At 43.9% G+C, this 20,819-nt stretch overlaps 1 protein-coding gene across 1 annotated transcript in view; it reads left to right on the top strand.

Annotated features, from left to right (window-relative positions):
- FASS (tonneau 2 (TON2)) overlaps positions 1-20,819 on the top strand; it is a 56,275-nt gene that overhangs the window by 2,683 nt on the left and 32,773 nt on the right. Inside the window, exons 2-5 of the mRNA XM_010245255.3 lie at positions 919-1,010; positions 1,360-1,422; positions 1,736-1,834; positions 2,801-2,959. Of these exons, the coding sequence (XP_010243557.1) occupies positions 919-1,010; positions 1,360-1,422; positions 1,736-1,834; positions 2,801-2,959 (413 nt within the window). The remainder of the gene's footprint in view (positions 1-918; positions 1,011-1,359; positions 1,423-1,735; positions 1,835-2,800; positions 2,960-20,819) is intronic.

Here is a 20,819-nt window from a genome sequence, read left to right as displayed (position 1 = left end):
TTGGTCATGAGTTAAAAAAGAAATTCTCAGCCAATGAATAGAGGGAGTACATGGCTTCTTGATCGAAGTTTTGTTATAATTGGCTGGGGGACTTTAAAATCCTGGTGAAGTGGCTGGAAAACAATATCTAGGCAATATGACAGTTTGGATATGTTATAAGGGAAATCAGACATTTGGCTAGGGGATTACAATCAACTTCTCATTGGGTTAGGAGATCAGCAAACAGTTTCAATAATGCATTGGCCAAACAAAGGGAGAATAGGGATAAAATCTTTTTGGGCTCAATTGTAACACAATAAATAAGAGTGGATTAGGTGGATGATTTTCAGTCTATGCATGGGGATGTTTGGTATATTGTACACAACTCATTCTTTTTATGGTCTAAAAATCTTAACAGTTACTGATTGAAGAAAAAACTTGTTAGAATTGAGATCCCATATGACACTTGTTTGTCTAAAGCTGTGGATAAGAATATCACTCTTTCTTGGCATGCTTAGATTCAAGGAAGCATCTTTTCCTAAAATAAATAAAATATCCTTGAATTGTATTCAAGTTTTATTCTTTTTACTGTCATCATTTTGCCTTCTGAATTCTGATGAAGTGAATGCACAATTTTAATATGCGAAATCTGTCCTGTTTTAATTTAAATTACGAGGGTATTCAACTAAAAAAAGCTTTTGAGTGCAGTTTATTCCAATAAAATCAATACTACAGGGTGCTCATCTTTAAAATCAGTTTTAATTTTATATTTTCCTTACTTAAACCTCTATATGTCAGTTCTGCTGATTAGATCATTAATACTAATGTTACTATCATCTCCTTTGCATTTATTTCAACCATATTACCACTTATGCATGTTAATACTGCTTAATCCTCCTATCTAAGACTACCTTTGCCACCTGTCATTCTCACTTGCAGAGCTTGAAACAAAGAGGATCTTGCTTGAAATTTTCAAGGAGAAACAGCAGAAGAATGCTGAAGCTGGAGCTATCCCGAGCTTCTACAGAAAGGCATGCACCACAGTTGTTTGTTTGGGTGGTTGGCTCATTTTTCTTCCTTACATGAGTTTACAGGATATTGTATATTACAAAGGGATGATGAATGAACAAATGGAAAAAGTCATTAATTTAGGCCTTGCATTCCTCCTTAATCTGATTTTCATTATTAGACATCCTTCTTTTAGAGCATCCATACTTCTGATGCCTAATTTGTATCTATGCAAAAGTACTAAGTGTATTTTCCTTGAACATATAATTAGGATTTCACTATCATAAATTTGTTTATTGTTTATATGCCTTGATTTTTTAATTGTTTTCTGATTCTTCTTATTCATTTATTTCTTATTTTTCTATGATACAGAAACCTGAAGAGGGATCTATTAGTCATAGGGTGCAAAGACTGGCAAAGTACCGTTTTCTCAAGGTACCCTTACAAGATTGATTTTATTTTCCTGTTTGCACTGCTTGATATTCTAATTGATGTTTGCTATGAATATCACACTTTGCCCTTTTGAGATATCCTTTCAGTGAACAGGAATCTGCTTGTACTTAAAATCATTTGGAAATTGGTTCATCTTTTGACCCATAAAATGGGTTTTGGTCTTAACTGAATATGGAGTTCTCCTAAATTTACTTTTTTGTGCATTTGCTTGTTTTCCTATAAAAGGCATTTTCTTCTTTCGCTTGTTTGAATTAAAATTGTTAGACAATGTGATTTAAGTTCCTTACTTGTGCAGAAACAATCAGATCTTTTGCTCAATGCTGATGATCTAGATGCTATGTGGGTTTGCTTAAGAGAAAATTGTGTGATCGATGATGTCACTGGTGCTGAGAAGGTTTGTATGTTCCTTCTTTATAATTACTTAAACTTGGGGGCTATAGGTATACTGAGTTATCTTGTGAAGTTATAATTCAAATATTTGCACTATTGTTTCTTATTATATTATAGCATGTATTTTACTTGAAAGCATCCTTTGTATTTATTTTATGAACATAGTATTGCAAAATGCATAATTATGCCTTCTGATTATATTCTGAATTTAGTTTCAGTACTACTTGATTAGAATGGTGGAATGTAGGACTTGAATTGTTGCCAGAAAAGGGGCTATTGCTTGGTCCAATGGTAAAATATCAGGCTTACAAGCTTGAGAATCAAATTCTGAGAGACTGAGACTGCCCACTTTGCACAAGAAAATGCCAAAGGTTAGGTCCTTATCCAGTTTACCCTTCCCAAGACCTTGGGTAGCTGGGTCCAGCATTGGGCAATGGCCTTATAATTATTGCCAGATGAATTTCATAGATACAGTTGTCCTAGTTGGATCTTTGGCTGGTTTAGGGGTGCATAAAAGCTCACTCCACTTATCTTTTTGGGGTTCTTGTATTTACTAGACTTGTATGTACTTCGTTCTATCTTTTTGATAGTTAATACAATTTGAACTTTGTCTAAAAAATAATGGCTTAAATAAAAGATATTTCAAAATTCTGTTTTTGTGGTAATTTAATGATCAAACCACATTCTTAATATAGTTTAATTTGCATTTTCTATTTATCTTTGTCTTTTCAATTGAATTTTCTTCTGCTTTTTTACATCTGTTTTCCACCTTTACATACTTTGACTAATATGTTTTGAAGTCTTTTTTTGGGTCTTTCATCTATTCTTCCTGCTTCCGTTTTGAGATAAAAATGAGGAACTTGTTATTTATTTATTTATATATTTTTTATTTTCTGGAATCATCTATTACATGCAAGCATTTCGATTTGGAAAGAAAGCTCATGCATTTCTTGGAATTCTCTTCTTGCAGATGAATTATGAAGATTTTTGCCATATTGCCTCTGTATGTACAGAGCAAATAGGACCAAAATGTCGTCGTTTTTTCAGCCCTTCAAATTTTATGAAGTTTGAGAAAGATGAGTCTGGAAGAATTGCTATCCTGCCATTTTACCTTTATGTGATGCGAACAGTGAGTTTTGCTATTTTTTTTTTTTGGATCAGTAACCAATCAAGCAAATTTGTTGTTGCAAAGTAAAGAAATGAGATACAAGAAGTGCAAATTTAAATAGGCTGAAGCATGGTTTGCAATTTTGGTATTGATGGATGTTTCACCATGCAAAAATGGAAAATCTTGGGGATAAAATATTTGAAAAATCTAAAGAAATTAGCGAATGCTACTTAAAATGTTAAATTTGTTAGTGAAACTTCATGAATTGTTAGAGTATAATTTCATATTTAAGACTCAAAAAGCCATGGCAAATAGCGCGTAGCCACATATATCAAATAAGAGAAGATTAAAAGACTTAAATAGGAATCTCTCTTTGTTTCCCTTTGAATCTTTTAGTCATATTCTCTTCTGTAAAGATGCCATTGATGCGCCATTTTGACTGTCTTTTTTATTAATATATGTTTTGATTAGATTGAGAATTCTCCTTCATAGTTGTGTGCCCTTTTTCTTCTTTTTTGAATTATAGTGACTTATGGAATTGCATTTTGAATAGTAAGCTGGTCATCCAATCATAGAATCCCCATTTGTTCTTTAAGAAAAGATTTCAAAAAAGTTTTCAATAATTTTAACGAAATATCAGAAAATTTTGATGATATTCTAAAACATTAAATCTTAGATGTTTGATTTTTCTGATGAATAAATTGAGTTTTATTAAAATATTTTATGTAAAATCTTTACAATCATCCCTTAGAGAGGCATGAGCTGCTACCTCTCATACAAAAGAAAAACCAGTGTTTTAAAAGCGCAAGGCGAGGAATTCATAAAAAAAAGCGCAAGGCGAGGCGCACACCTTTTTGAAGCAAGGCGCAAAAATACAGAAAAAGCTAAAAAATAAAAAATGTCAGAAAATTCAAAAAAATGCAAAGAATAAAAATCTTAAATATAATATTAATAAAAAAATATAAACTTAAATTTTAAACTTAATGTTTTAAAAACCTATTATCTAAAATTAAAATACATAAACATAACATGTAAAAGCGTATTCAAATGAAAATTTAAAAATAAAATCAAACATATAAAACATTTTCAAGCATGTAAAACCCACAACCTCTTTTTTTTCCTCAATTGCATTACTTCAAGTAGCTAATGTGATGTAAAACATATTACATTCTTGATTCTACGAGCTGCCTTTGTACCACTCCCCTCGAGGCAAGCCTAAACAAGTCCATGTTAGGGTCTTAAATTCTTAGTTCTCACACAAAAAATAGTGATTTTATAGTTTTATTTGCCTTTTAAGAAGACATTTTATTAAGACGAATGAATGAACAACATTACAAAATAGGGGGTTCTACTGCGCTTCGGCCGCTAGGTTCAAAAAAGGCAAAAAAGCATAAAATTTTCAAACAGCACACACCTGGGCTAAGGCACAAGGCACATCAAGCGCACGCCTAGGTGCACCAGGCGCGCGCCTTTTGAAAGTGCTACACCTAGGACCTAGGCAAGGCGCCTATCCTAAAATGCGCCTTACAATTGTGCCCTGAATAAAATTGACCTGTTTAGCCAAAGCATCCGCCATCCCCTTTGCCAATCTTCTCACCCATTGTATCCTTAAATTCATTTTCCTGGTTAGCCAAGTAAATTTTTTCCTTTCACTATTGTAGCACTAAATTATAGTCTCAGGATTGCTTAGCCATTCTACCACAACTTTCGAGTCCCCTTCTATCACCGCATTTGTCAAGTTTAGCTCACTAACTATTTGCACCCCTTGAATTGCAGCAAGCAGTTCAGCTTTGAGAGAGTTCCTCATACCCACAGGGCCAAAAAGAAGTGCTTAAGTTTACTTTCTCCATCTCTCACCATCCCTCCAATTCTTGAAGGGCTTGGATTACCTCGACTATTACCATCAAAATTCAGTTTAACAAAACCTTCAATTGGTGGTAACCAGACCACATTCACTTTGTCCTTTCTCTTGGAGCTTTTAACAACTACCAAATTCCTCCAAATATCATCAAAGGTGAACTGGGAGAACAACTCCGGAGTCTTGATCTAGTGAATCACCCTAACCATCACACAAATCCTGATTTCTTCCTTGCTTCTTTCCTTCTCTGAGAGGATTCTTGCATGCCTCTCTTCCCAAATGGTCCAAATCAAGGCTGCTCTGACACATCTCCACATCATCCTCCATCTCTTCTTCGGTCAAGTAAAACAGGAGGGATCAAATAAAATAGTAACCTCCGTAGGTAACATCCACCTGCATCCAGACAAAGAAGAAAACCAAAGCCAAAATCTGCAACAGAGGGACAAGAAATCAGTAAGTGGCAACAATAATTATCTTTGACATATTTGCAGTGTATTGTATATATGAGGGAAAAAGATTTTTTCTTTTGCTAAGGAAATTTTATTCAGAGGCTTAAATCACACTATTACAAAAGGCCAAAAGAGAAGTGTGAGGCGCACCCTCCCAAGCAACAATGTCAAATTACAATTGAGCCAAGAACAAGTGATCTCTAGTAACCCCTTGTTTAGCTAAAGTATCTGTCATTCTATTTGCTGATCTTGGTTCCTTTGAATTTTTATGGTCATATTACTGGTAAGCCATTTAAATCTTTCCATCTCCTCACTGTAACTCTATCGTACTGTCTGGATCCTTTAACCATCCTATCACCATCTTAGAATCCCCTTCAATAATCAACCTTGTTTTTTGACAAGTCCCGTTCAATAATCTTTTTTTGAAATATCAATGGAAAAATTTCATTAAATTGAAAAAGAGGTACAGTACAAGAACTTTTGGTTGTCAAGCTGACAAACCGAGCAAAGGTACATCACTCAAACTGAAAATAAATCTTCATTACAGGGCTGTAACTCATGAGTACTCCAAAAGTTTTCTAACAAATCAGCTTTGTTCACTGTGTCGAACTCTGGGAGCTGTAGCTCCCAAACTGAAATCAGATTGCTCACTGCGGCTACCAAGTGATCAATGTACTTTGCCTTATCTCCAAAGATCCTTCTGTTCCGCTCATTCCATATAGCCCAGCAAACTGCAAATGGAATGCTGCTCCACATGATACTAGCTTTCTTGCTTCCTCCGAATTTTGGCCATTTGGAGAAGATTTCTGCTGGGGAAAGAGACTGAAAGATATTGACCCCAATTAGATAAGAGAAAAACTTTCAAACGAAATTTGCTGCACTACAATAAAAGAACAGGTGCAGAATCGTTTCCTCCTCCAAGTTGCACAAGTAACAGAAGCTTGCCATGTGAAACCCTCTGTTCTTTGAGTGATCTGTAGTAAGAATGCTGTCATGTGCTACCAACCAAGCAAATGCCTCAACCCAAGGGGGTACTGGATTACACCATACACTTTTATCTGTCCTGTCTTCACACTTTCTCTTGTTATTGCCTTGTAGAAAGACTTCACCGAGAATCTTCCTTCTTTGCACTCGTTCCACCAAAGACCAACTCCTGTGCTCCCCTAGAGATACTTGTGCCTTCTAATTTCTCCAGCAGTGGAATACATTCTTCAACTTCTTCATCAAGTAAAGGCCTTCTAAACTTTGGAGACCGAATCAGCTGCTCCCCTCTCCATTCATCGCACTGATCGATTGTGATTTGCTGCTCAGACAGCCTGTATAACCTTGGACAGACCTCACAGAGTTTCCCTATCCCGAGCCATTCATATTCCCAAAACCTCACCCTTGATCCATCCCCCACTTTGAAACTGAACCGACCCCTGAACTCCTGATTAAATCTCATGATCCCTTCCAGACGCTTACCCCATAAGAGCTCTTTACTTCTCTTGGTTCCCACCCAAACCTTGCTACTCCATATTTACCAACTATCACCTTCCTCCATAAGGCTTCCCTCTCCCTTTCTTGTCCAAATCTCCACAACCATTTCCCTAATAGTGCCTTGTTAAAAGGTTTAATCCTTCTTGTCCTACCCACCCCCCCACCCCCACCCTATCTGCACACCTTTTCCCATTTGACCAGGTGGAACTTTTTGGACCCCCCAACCCAACCCTTCCCAAAGAAAATCCATCTGAATCTTCTCAATTTTCACAGCCACATCCTTAGGAACCTTCAGCAGTGAGAGATAGTACGTCGGTAGACAAGAAAGAATACTCCTTATGACTGTAATCCTGCCTCCCAAGGAGAGATATTTAGCTTTCCATCTGTCTAATCTCCTCTCAAATCTCTCTATAAGGGGCTTCCGTATATTATCCGCTGCTGTACTAGACCCCATTGGCAGCGGAAGATATTGGAATATTTTGTACAATATATGAGGGAAAAAGATTCTTAGAATATTTTGTACTGTCCCAAATATATGAGGGAAAAAGTTTCTTGGAATATTTTGTACTGCTCATTGTACAATGCAGAGATTTTGCCAAATCTAACTGATATTGCAAACCATGGACCGAGGCCAGCCTGCTATCCTAATAAAATCATCTCTCCTTTGCTGCTCTGTTTCTAAAGAGCTCATTTTTTCTTTGACCTTTTATTTCTCAAAGAACAACATGGGGAGTTACAGGAGATTATTTGAAAAAGAAAAAAAGAAAAAAAAACTCCTGTAACATGGGGAGTTACAGGAGCTTTGCTACATACTTCTATTGTCTATCCATAAAAAATTATAATATTCTAGTGTCAAATCAAGATCCTCTTTAATTTGTGTTCCATGTTTAAATTGCCCCAACTATTGAGTTGTTTTTGGAGCAAGCTTTTTGTCATTTGTTTCTCTGAAGGTTGTACTCATCATATGCATTTCTTGTCTAGTTTCTTGGTTTGTGCAACATTTATTGATAAATTTGTCTAATGGACTTTTAGTGATATATATTTTATTATGTAAAAACCATTCATTTAGTTATTGTAGGATGAGTAGATAGGATTATGGATAGATCACAGAAGGTATAAATAAAGAAACTAGGCATTAAGTTGCTGGTTTATTTCTCTATCATTTGTTCATACTTGTGATTAGAATGTCTCAAAGATTGTTACAAAAACTATTCATTATGGATAGATCACAGAATAGCTTTCCATAGAAACAAGAATGTTACAAAAACCATAAAGAAACTAGGCATTATGGATAGATCACAGAATGTTACAAAAACTATTCATTTTGGTTTTGAAATAAATCAAAAATAGCTTTCCATAGAAACAAGAATGTTACAAAGATCTGAAAGAGATTTACAAAATAAGTGCAAAAATTAATACTCACACACTTTTTTTTTTGATAATTTACTCACACACCCTTTTCTTTGTTGGGATTGGTGAGTTCTAATAAAAAAGTGAGAGAAATCACCATGAAGACATGAATAAATCCCTTAAATAAGCAGAATACTATAAGTATCCAATCTGGTAACAAAAAGAGAATGGATAGAGATACGAGAAAAGGTGAAGAAAAAACAAAACTTAAGCAAAAATTACATCGAAATCTACATTGGTAGTGATGAAGGAGAATTTGGCCCGACCTCGTGACAAGGAGACATGTGGACGTAACTCGGCATAAGTGACAATTTGACGTAACCAGATCGGCACGTGGACATGACTCAACACGGGTGACAGCTCAGCATAAATCAGCTCGCTTTGTAGCGAGTTAGGGTATGCTAGAACCCCGAACTAAAGTCACTTCGGGCTAAGATTGTCTCGGTACCAGATCGCAACCTAGATAACGGAACCAAGTTCGTTACAGATCGAGCCCGGACAGATGGATCACCTTGGTCCAAGGGCACTTCGGCATTCATGGCAGGGCAAACCTAAGGAGCACGAGCTCGAGAAGCTCGTTACCAATCAGCTCGCCTTCAAACAGCCCGATATCCTATAGGCAGCTCGCCTACCATTCAGACCTCCACATGGCAACCTCGAGGAGCACACCACCGTACTCTGTATCCCACAAGACCATTCTTTGTAACGGTCACATTAGTTCACCAACTCCTTGATTCTGACGGCAAGGGACAGTATTACCGTTTGACGGTGTTTCGCCCACCTAACACGCAAACAAGTTCCATCACAGCTGGGATCCAGTAACCGTTCCACCAACCTGCATGGACCCCAGTATATAAAGACTCCGTCCCCCCAGGGGCGAAGGTATGTTCTATTATTATTGTTGTGTGTAATCCTCACTTTCTAGCTCTCTCACTGTTATCATCTTCAATCTCTCTACTACCAGTGTTCTAACTTAGCCATCGGAGTATCCTCACCAGGTGAGCCACCCCGGGATCTCTGACTCATTTCTTTCAGGAACCCAATTCTCATCGTTGCTGGTAGCCAGGTCATATCCAGCAGGGAGCAGCTGGACTACGCCACATCAATTTGCGCCGTCTGTGGGAAATTGTTACTAAAAGCCTTTTTATCTCCATTCCAAAAACCTAAAAACTCAAAACCAAACCCATGGCTTCTTCCAGCCACGCCAGACAACACAAAGAAGCAAACGTCTTCGGGGGGCAACCTCAGTTCCCAATTGTCTGTATAGGCCAGTTCACCATATCGCTACCCATGGGTGGGATCCCAACACCTGTTGTACCTCAACCATTTGAGCCTGTGAACGCCCCACTTCCCCCTATAGTGGGTGCGACCCCCGTTGAACCATCCATAGTTCCCCCTGGAGTAGGACAAAACCAACTAAGCGACCTGGTATACTGCGCACGGGCTATTCAAGCCCAAATGCAGCAGGTCCAACAGTTTCAGCAGTACCAACAACAAATTCTGCACCACATGTACTAGCAGCAGTTCCCACTGTTGCAGCAGAACCAACAACCTACCTCACCTTAGTGTCCAATCACCCTGAGCAAGCCTCGCCGCCAAAGCAGCCGTTCTTGTCGGGGAGAGATCTCCCAGGTCTCGTCCTGCGGTAGAAGAGAAAGACAAGTCCCCCCCCATTTCTCAGCAAGTAAGCAGGTCGAGAGATACTCCGCCCACCAAAATCAGTCCACCTCGACCTTCGCGACCTGAACGCACTCTCGCTAGAAACCAGTTCGAGGTCTTAGCTGAGGACTCCAGGCAAGACATTTCAGTCCGTAGTAGCCGACAGTCCGAATCACTTCCAACCAAAGCACCATCTGACAGTACGGAGGTCAGCAGCACCGCTACGGAACCAGTCGAGCATCGGCGGAGGAGACATGCAGGAGCTCCCTAGGCGGTAAATCCAAGCCAGCTCGCGCGACCTAGCCGACCTGAGCAGCCTAAAGGTAAATTGGAGGTAAGCTCGGGAGTCACAAAAACTACTCCCCTCCTCTCTGTATCCTATCCGCTATACCCCGAGCTCCTGGCCTCCCTGATGCCGACGAACTTCAAGGTCCCCCCTCTGGACAAGTATGACGGGTCTTTCGACCCAAATGATCACTTAGATTCTTTTCAGTCCCAGATGCATCTCGTTCGGGCTGACGAAGCCTGCATGTGCGTTGCCTTCTCCACAACCTTCAAAGGGGTGGCCCGCACTTGGTATAGAAACATTGAGCCCGGGACAGTTAAAAGTTGGGCACAGCTCGTACAGTTGTTCACCTCACACTTCATCACTAGTAAGAAGTGCCCGAGGTCACAAGAAAGCCTTCTCAGTATAGTCCAGAGGGAAGGAGAGTCGATCCGAAGCTACATCAAACGCTTCAACAACACTTGCCTACTAATCCCGAACTAAGACCCGGCCGTGTGACTCGCGGTAGCAAAAAAGGGGATCACTCATAGAGAATTCAAGTGGCATGTGGTGGCGAACAAACCCAAAGACATCACAAAATTCCTTAATCGAGCTGGGGAGGCTCTGTGAGTGACTCCCGAGCTTACCTCCATTTTACCTTTAGTCCAGAGGGAAGGAGAGTCGATCCGAAGCTACATCAAATGCTTCAACAACACTTGCCTACTAATCTTGAAGTAAGACCCGGCCGTGTGACTCGCGGTAGCAAAAAAGGGGATCACTCACAGAGAATTCAAGTGGCATGTGGTGGCGAACAAACCCAAAGACATCACAAAATTCCTTAATCGATCTATAAGTTATAACCTTAGCATCTATACCGGGCATTTCTGCCGCGGGCCAGGCAAACACATCTAAATTCTTAAGTAAAAAACTTACCAGTCGAGAGCGGAGAGGCTCTTCGATCGCGGCTCCGATCTGGAGAGTTTTGGTTGGATCTTCCGCTGAGGTTGGGATGTGGATCGCCCCTTCTGTTGGCGTAGCTCGCTCTTCGAAGTACTCCACAGGTCGCTCTAACTCGAGGTCTTCTGCCAGCTTGGATTTCCCTTTGAGAGCGGCAACGTAATACTTCCGGGACTTGAGTTGGTCGCCTCGAGCTACCTCTACCCCAAAGTCCGTGGGGAACTTCATGGCCAGGTAGTAGGTAGATACCACCACGCGAAGAGCGTGAGTGACGGGCCGTCCCACTATGGCATTGTACGGGGAAGGCGTCGTGACTACTAGGAAGGCATGTTCAAACCTCACGATGTTGGGCCATGTGCCAACTTCCACAGGTAAAGAAATTCACCCGAGGGGCCTCACTTCTTCTCCACTGAAGCCCACCAAAGGAGTACTTACGGGCTAGAGGTCACTTTCCCGGAGTTGTAGCTTGTCGAAGGTGCCTTTTGAACAGGATATCGGTCGAACTTCCTGAATCTACCAGGATGCGCCTGACTTTGAAGTCGTTGATCTTCATTCTTATGACCAGCGCGTCGTCGTGAGGGTACTGAATACCGCGTGCATTGTCCTCGGTAAAGAATATAGGGTCCTCAGACCGCGGCTGCTTTGGAGGGTTCTGCTCTTCACGTTCTAGTTCACGGGCTGAAGTCTTTCCTGCTGCTGTGCAACAACCCGCGACAACCGACCCGCCGGTGATCGTATTGATTACCCCGCGAACTGGTCTTTCTTCAGGCAGTTGCCTCTGTTCACTCGGCCTGTTGCTGGACTCGGGAGCGTCTTTCTTTTGCTCCCCTTGCTGATTTGTTTGGCCTTTATTATTTCTTTGTACAAAGTTTCTCAGGTACCCGCGACGGATGAGCTCTTCAATCTCGTCGCGGAGGTTTTTACAGTTTTCGGTGCTATGACCGTGGTCTGTGTGAAAATGACAATATGCATTTTTATTTCTAAGGGTCGGGTCGCTTCTCAATCGGGGTGGCCACTTCACAAAGGAAGCGTCCTTGATTGCCATGAGAATTTCCCCTCGCTTCGCATTGAGGGGTGTGAAGCTCGTTCTTTCAACCGGGGGAGCTCGGGGATGAAAATCTGACATGTTCCCTCCCCTGGTGGGGGACTTGCTTTTCTTTCTCTTGCTGCCACCGTTAGACAGAAAAAACGCAACCTAGCGCTGGAGGATAGTCGATGAGGAGGTCGGGAAACTCCTCGTAGCCGATTTCATCAGGGAGGTCCATTACCCGAGCTGGGTGGCTAACCCCGTTCTGGTAAAAAAGACCAACGGTAAATGGTGCATGTGCGTTGATTACACCGACCTGAATCGAGCTTGCCCGAAGGATTGTTTCCCCCTCCCTAAGATCGACCGTCTAGTGGACGCGACCTCAGGGCACGAGTTGCTGAGTTTTCTGGACGCATACTCAGGCTATAACCAGATCAAGATGGACCCCGCCGACGAGGAAAAACAACATTCATAACCGAGCTAGGACTGTACTGTTACAAGGTTATGCCCTTCGGGGTAAAAAATGACGGGGCAACCTTTCAAAGACTTGTCAACAAACTTTTTGAGCCGTTGATCGACTATAAGGTTGAACTCTATGTAGATGACATGGTCGTCAAAACCTAATTCTCAGACCGTTTAATAAGTGACTTGCAATGTGTTTTTGAAATTCTACTCAAGTATAGTATGAAGTTGAACCCTAGTAAGTGTGTCTTTGGTGTCACCTCGGGTAAATTCCTGGGTTACATAGTTAATCGGCGTGGCATCGAAGCAAACTCCGAAAAAATCAAGGCTATCCTAGAAATGAAGCCACCTTGCAAGTTGAAAGAGGTTCAAAGGCTGAATGGCCGCATGGCTGCCTTAAGCTGCTTCATGTCCATGTCGGCAGATCGTTGCCTGCCCTTTTTTAAGGCAATCAAGAAAAGTAAAGACTTCGAATGGACTAAAGAGTGTCAGCTCGCCTTCGACGAGCTAAAGAAGTACCTAGTTAGTATCCCGGTTCTGACCCGACCCGAGGAGGGCGATGTTTTAAAGCTGTACCTCTCCGCGAGTGATGAGGTGGTCAGCTCGGTACTGATAAAAGAGGTAGATCGGGGCCAACGACCTATCTACTATGTGAGTAAAGTTTTGCAGGATGCAGAAACCAGGTACCCAGAGATCGAGAAGTGGGCGTACGCACTGACCACGGCAGCTCGGAAGCTTCGCCCGTATTTCCAAGCCTACACTGTCGTAGTCCTCACAAACAAACCTTTGAGGCAAGTCTTACTCAAGCCTGAGGTATCTAGCAGACTGACGAAGTGGGCCATCGAACTCGGCGAATACAACCTCCAGTACGAGCCTCGGACGACGATTAAGGCCCAAGCCTTAGCTGACTTTGTAGCAGAATGTACCTTCACCACCGCAGCTCCCGAATTGACGGAGCTCGAACACAAAGAGCCTTGGATCCTCCATGTAGACGGCTCGTCCAATCAGCAAGGAAGCGGAGCCGGTGCTGTTCTACACGGACCAAGCGGGGTCAAACTGGAGTACGCGCTTCGATTCGAGTTCGCGGCATCCAATAATGAAGCAGAGTATGAAGCACTACTAGCCGGGCTCACATTGGCGAAAGAGGTACAAGTGAAGCACATCATCATCTGCAGTGATTCCCAGCTCGTGGTCAACTAGGTCACCGGCGATTACGAAGCTCGCGACCCCACCATGGCTACTTATTTAGCCAAAGTCAGGGAAGTTCTACAAAGCTTCCAGTCATACTTCATCGGGTAGATTCCAAGGTCCGAGAATGCTGAGGCCGATGCCTTGTCCCGGTTAGCCAGCACGAGCAGCAACACCATGAGGACCGTGCATATAGAGAATTTGCCTCGGCCCAAAATTCTCGCTGGGGGGGGCAGAAGAGGTCGCTCCCGTTGCACAAACAGAGCCGAGCTAGATTGACGCACTCGCGAGCTACCTACTTCACGAAAACCGACCTGTAGATCGCAACGCAGCCAGAAGGGTAGAACGATAGGCAACCAAGTACGTCATGATAGACGAACGATTGTACCGAAGATCCTACACGCTCCCTTACTTGCGTTGTTTGCGACCTTCAGAGGCTGAGCTCGTTCTCCACGACACCCATGAAGGCCTATGCGGCGGACACTTGGGGGGCAGGGCTCTTGCCCAGAAAGCGCTACGGCAAGGATACTACTGGCCCACGATGAAGGCAGACGCACTCGAGCTCGTCAAGAAATGCGACAAATGTCAGAGGTACGCCAACATCCATCACCAACTTGTTGCCGACGTGAAGTACCTCACCAGCCCATGGCCCTTCGCACAGTGGAGAATCGACATCCTTGGACCATTCCCGCTAGCGACAGGACAGAGGAAATTCTTAGTAGTAGCAGTGGATTACTTTACGAAGTGGGTAGAAGCGGAACCCCTAGCAACAATCACAGCTCGAACCGTGCAGAACTTCTTTTGGAAGAACATAGTATGCCGCTTCGGACTGCCTCGAGTGCTCATTTCTGACAATGGCAAGCAGTTCGAAGATATCAAGTTCCAGAACTGGTGTGTTGAGATGGGGATACAACAGAACTTCACTTTGGTAGCACACCCCCAGCGAACGAGTAGACAAAAGTCACGAACAGAGCCATACTCCGCGGACTGAAAGCTCGCTTATCCCGAGCTAAGGGGCAATGGGTAGAAGAGTTGCCCAGTGTACTATGGGCTTACCAAACTACCATCAAGACCGCCACAGGAGAAACCCCCTTCAACCTCACCTATGGCATGGAAGTGTTAATCCCAGCCGAGATCGAGGTACCTATATTACGCTTGGAAGCCTACGACGACGAAGGAAACGGTGACGAGCTCCGCACCAACTTCGACCTGGTAGAAGAGGTACGGGATCTCGCGTACATCCGGACCGCAACCTACTAGCAAAGAGTAGCCCGGTATTATAACGCCCGAGTCAGGAAGCGACACTTCCGTGTACGGGACTTGGTCCTCTGGAAAGTTATGGTACCTGAGCCTGGTGTAGGTAAGCTCGTACCGAACTGGGAAGGTCCCTACCGAGTAAAGCGGATACTCGGATAAGGTACGTACAAGCTCGAAACCCTAGTAGAAAAGCAAGACCTCAGGCATGGAACATCAGCAACCTAAGGCGATACTACCTCTGATTACGAATTGAAAAGGCACCAGCCTTAGAAACAAGTAAGCAAACTCTAACTCTCAGATTGTGATTTCTAGGTCGCAGTTTACTATGAAAGTACCAACTTAGCCATCAGAGTGACCTCACCGGGTTAGCCACCCCGGGTCCACTGACATTTAGTTCCTTACAGGTCTCCAAGGAGCAACTAAGTTCAGGAGCGGACTACGGGTCCCTCCCAGAGCCTAAGGGCCACAAGAAGACCTAGTTGCCACTTCGGCGTTGGCGAAGTTCAGGAGCGGACTACGGGTCCCTCCTAGAGCCTAAGGGCCACAAGAAGACCCAGTTGTGACTTCGGCGTGGGCGAAGTTCAGGAGCGGACTACGGGTCCCTCCTAGAGCCTAAGGGCCACAAGAAGACCTAGTTGCCACTTCGGCGTGGGCGAAGTTCAGGAACGGACTACGGCTCCCTCCCAAAGCCTAAGGGCCACAAGAAGACCAAGTTGCCACTTTGGTGTGGGCGAAGTTCAGGAGCGGACTACGGGTTCCTCCCAAAGCCTAAGGGCCAAAAAATGCCGAACTGACAAGGACCTAGGCACTGCATAAGACTTGGTTACCTCACTGGCATAAGCAAGCTACTTCTAACACCTAAGGTAATGACAGCTCGGGTATAAACCCTACGATGTCTATTCCACCCCGGTTACCCTCACTCGTTACCGAGCTCGGTAACTCAATAGTTCGGGGTAACCTGCGCAGTCCGGAGTAACACAATTTATACTTTCGGTTATCCTTACTCGTTGCCAGCTTGCTAGCTTGATAGTTCGGGTAACCTATACATTAAATTGCCTAGCTCGGTGCTCACTCACACTTAGAATTATTTTGCACTCAGGATTACTCAAAAAACTGTATATTTCATTAGTAAAAAAGTTCAAGTACAAGAATTTTACTAAAACCCGTGCTCAACGGCCCGAGAGAGTACATCCACAGTTCAAGAAAAGAAAAAAGAGAAAGAACAAGAAGCCATCACGCAGAAGGGTCCACCACTTCGACCTCGGTGTCACTTTCCTCCCCTGGGGAGTCGGGCTCCTCATCCGCTGCCTTGGCCACCCCGGAGTCTAAGCCTATCATCGTGATCCCGCCAAGGTCGAGATCGGGGAATTTATGCCGAATCAGGTACCGACACAGCTTGAACCCGGCCCCATATTTGACCTGCAGGGCCTCGAACTCTGACGACTCTTTGAAGCTCTTGACGGCCTTCTTCCTTTCGTTTGCAATGGTGGTCTTGAAGATTTCAGTGCGCTCCCTGACCGTGGCCTCGAGGTTCGCGACCTCTCGCTGAAGCTACTCCTCCTCTGTCAGTGTGGAGATCTGCCCTTCTTGGGACAAGATCAGCTGCTTCTGGGCCTCAGCCCCCTTCTTGGCTCTAAGTATCTCGCCTCGAGTCAAGTTCAGCTCGCGGTGGAGCTTTTGCACCTCCGCCTTATCATCATGAGCTTCCTTTATACGGGTCGCCGTTTGATAGGCCAGTGCGTGTCCAACAGCGTTAGCCTACCAAAAGAAAACTGAGGTCAGTAAAAAAAAAGGAGAGGAAGGAAGGAAGAAGAAAAAAGCGGAGTACTTACCACCATACAGTGGCTGCCAACTAGTCCCAAAAGCTGGCCTGGAGACATCTCTGCCCACTTCGCGATCTCGTCAGGGAAGATGGCACCCTGACTCTTGCGCATGGCTTGAACGTGGTCCATGATACTCTCTTTTACGCTCGGAAAATAACCCTCTAGTGTAGTATCCGCCTCCATGGGTGCGGACGAACTCTCCGGCTCTTGGGGGCGAGCTCCCTCGTGATGGACCTCGTCCGTAACCGCCTCGAGAGTAGCAGGTCGGACCTCTTCCGGGAGAGGTGCAGTGGAGACAGGCTCCACGATTAAGACTTCAGGAGGAGAACCGGTCTCCTGGTGTGGCCTCTTTGCAACCCTCTTCTTCCCCTACTGGGAGCTCCTCAAGAGACTTTTTGCATTGACCGGCATGGTAGCTACAAAAATGAAAAGCAAGATTAGCCTCGAACTAATCAGAATCCTAAGAAAGCAAGGACCCAAGGCGACCTACCAGGACTCAAACCGGCCTGCACGAGCTTGTCTTCGGCAAGGTAGTCCGCACAGAAGAAGCCGACCTCCGCCCAAGACTTGAGCATCTCCCTTGTCTTCAGGTCCAGTCTAACACCGAAATCTTGAATCGCCGGCCTCTAGTGGGTTGGGAAGGGCCACCCCTTGGGGTTACGAACCACGAAGTAATCCCGTTTTCAGGCCGGGATCCTATTGGGGAGTTCGTGCAGTAGCTTATAGCTCGGGCGAGGAGACAGGTAATAGGTTCTCCTATGCTCGGGAAGAGCACAAGAATAGTTTTTCTTAATGGACAAAATAGAAGAATAAATCTCGAGGTCGAGGGGAAGACAGTACTCGTAAAAAAGTGAGATGGTCCCTACTACATTGCGGATGGAGTTCGGGTGTAACTGGTCTATGGTAAATTTGAAAGACTTTAGGACCTCTACAACTAAAGGGTGCAAAGGAAGACAAAGTCCAGCCACGAGTTGCTCTTCAAAAATCACGATCTCATTGTGATCGTGTTCCCAAGGGAAGTTACCTAAGGGGAGACTGTAGGAGAACTCTCTCGGGAGGTTATACCGGCGAACTAAGGCCTGAAGCCGGTCCAAGGTCATTGTTGAAGGGCCAAAGTTGTCCGGCACCCTATCTTGATGAGAAGTGGATGCCAGACTACCCGAGGCCTCTCGCGCCTCCCGGGTGCCTGTACCTCGGGAAGGTCACGGACTTCCTCTGAGCCCGGAGTAGCCTCGTCTCGGCTACCGACCTGGGCCGAGGTACCCTCCTCGGCCTCATCAAGAAGACTATCAAAACAAGAAGAAGACATGAACTGAACATAACTGAAAAGAAAAGCGAAAGGAGACTCACCAAAGAGAGAACCGGATTAGAGGGAAGTGGCGAACTAGAAAACCCGAGCTAAAGAAGCTAAGCGCGACCTCAGATCGAAGACTAGTAAGCTTGTGGCGAAGGAAATGAGTCTTGGGTCTCCCTATTTATAGCCACTGTATCGAAGAAGCAACGGTCATGATCAAAGCAATCCGACGGCTCCTAAAAAAATCGGCTGCACGACCCTCGAGGTCGCTTGACGTCCGCGTGTGAACCGCACGCGACCCATCTGACAGAGCACCTAGACTTCGAGCCAAATCCACTTGGTGTATCGGGAACTCCTCAAACCATGTCAGGACCCCTAGCTCGAGGAGTGGGGGGGAATTGATGAAGGAGAATTTGGCCCGACCTCGTGACAGGGAGACACATGGACGTAACTCGGCATAAGTGACAATTCGACGTAATTAGATCGGCACGTGGACATGACTCAACATGGGTGACAACTCAGCATAAATCAGCTCGCTACAAAGCGAGCTAGGGTACGCTAGTACCCCGAACTAAAGTCACTTCGGGCTAAGATTGTCCCGGTACTAGATCGCGACCTGGATAACGGAACCAAGTTCGTTACAGATCGAGCCCGGACAGATGGATCACCTTGGTCCAAGGGCACTTCGGCATTCATGGCAGGGCGGACCTAAGGAGCACGAGCTCGAGAAGCTCGTTACCAATCAGCTCGCCATCAAACAACCCGATATCCTATAGGCAGCTCGCCTACCGTTCAGACCTCCGCATGGCAACCTCGAGGAACACACCACCGTACTTTGTATCCCATAGGACCGTACTTTGTAACGGTCACATTAGTTCACCAACTCTCCGGTTCTGACAGGAAGGGACAATATTACCGTTTGACGGCGTTCCGCCCACCTAACACGCAAACAAGTCCCATCACAGCTGGGATCTAGTAACCGTACCACCAACCCGCATGGACCCCAGTATATAAAGACTCCGCCCCCCAGGGGCGAAGGTATGTTCTATTATTATTGTTGTGTGTGGAATCCTCACTCTCTAGCTCTCTCACTGTTATCATCTTCAAGCTCTCTACTACCACTGTGTTCTAACTTAGCCATCGGAGTATCCTTGCCGGGTGAGCTACCCCGGGATCTCTGACTCATTTCTTTCAGGAACCCAATTCTCATCGTTGCTGGTAGCCAGGTCATATCCAGCAGGGAGCAGCCGGATTACGCCACATCAGGTAGAATCAATGTTTTAAGGGTCAATTACTTATATATACCCTGGGGTTTGAGGAAACTACTTATATATACCCTGTAGTTTCAAAACCTACTTACATGTTACCTTGTTGACCTTTTAAACATTAAATCTAATGGATAAAACGTAAAGGACAAAAGTGTACTTAACTGTTATTAAATTTCCAAAATATTACCCTACTTTTCGAGCACAAGAACTACAGCCACGAAACAGTGTCTTCTTCCTTGGTTGTTGGTTCTATGCAATTTACTCAAATAATAGAGACCTGATCCTTTTGAAACTGAATGAGAACTTGGTGTCCCACTTGTGCAACAAGTATCAAAAACCTTTTGCGTTCAAACCCACTCTGCTCTTAAAGCTCAAGCAAGGTCAACAAGTGTTAAAAACCCATAACTGAATGTGACTTATTGCTACATTCCTAGAGCTCACTTTTGGTCTAATTCCAGGGACTTCCTAGATCAATCAAGTATTGGCCCTCATTCTTCCAGCAAAAACGGGACCTTCTTCACTGACTCAAAGCTTTTGGAAAAAAAATTCACACAATCATGAGTAAGTTAGTTCCATGTGGATTCTTCTCCATTACTCTATTACTCCAGTCAGATCGAGATGAAATCAGGTAAGTCGAAAAGGTTTCCTCTTTTTAGAGGAGGACCTTCCTTCAGAAGATCTTGAACAGCCATAATTGTTGCGGCAGCCCAATCAATCATGAAATAGGAATATGATGACCACAAAGCCCCCACAACTTCCCCATGGCCCATCTTCATACTTTTGTTAATGCCCAATCAATCTACATACTTCTGTTCTAGGAAACTAACTAAAAACAAAACGTAGGGCTACCTTGGCACCACCTTGTAAGGCAATTCATAGTCTCCTCCCTCAGTTTCTCAGGTACATCAGGTATGATGTTGGATCAGGGAATTTAATTCGTTTCTGCGAAGACACTTGGTTTGGTGACCGGCCTTTAAAGGAGGTTTTTCCTTCTTTGTATTCTATTTTGTTTTATAAAAATAAGGTCATTTCAATTTTTTTGGTTCTTTCTTCTTTGTCTTTGAATTTTAATTGGGATCTCAGATTTTGTAGGGGTTTGAGGGATGAGGAAGCAACTTGTCTGTCAGAGCTTCTCCTTCTCCTTGATAGTGTTTGCTTAGAGCTTTCATGTCCAGATAGAAGAATTTGGTTCCCAAGTTCTAAAAGTTCTTTTTCTTGTGCCTCCTTTTTTAAAGCTCTTTGTCAGTCCTCTTCCTCTTTGCCCTTTACTTGGAAAGAAGTGTGGTTTCCGTTGATTCCCCCTAAAATTCAGGCCTTCTATTGGGAAGTGGCTCTTGGGAAAATTAACACACTGGATTATTTGCAAAAGAAAAGGCCTTTTCTATGTATTTCCCCGAATTGGTGCACTCTATGAAAATCTGATGGTGAATCTTGTTACCATTTACTATTTTCTTGTTCATTTGCTACAGATATATGGGGTTGGTT

The sequence above is a fragment of the Nelumbo nucifera genome, chromosome 3 (genome assembly GCF_055504915.1).
Source record: "Nelumbo nucifera cultivar China Antique chromosome 3, China Antique-T2T, whole genome shotgun sequence".
Taxonomy (NCBI): Eukaryota; Viridiplantae; Streptophyta; class Magnoliopsida; order Proteales; family Nelumbonaceae; genus Nelumbo; species Nelumbo nucifera.
Note: the sequence above shows the minus strand (reverse complement) of the source record. Positions and strands in the feature narration are given on the sequence as shown.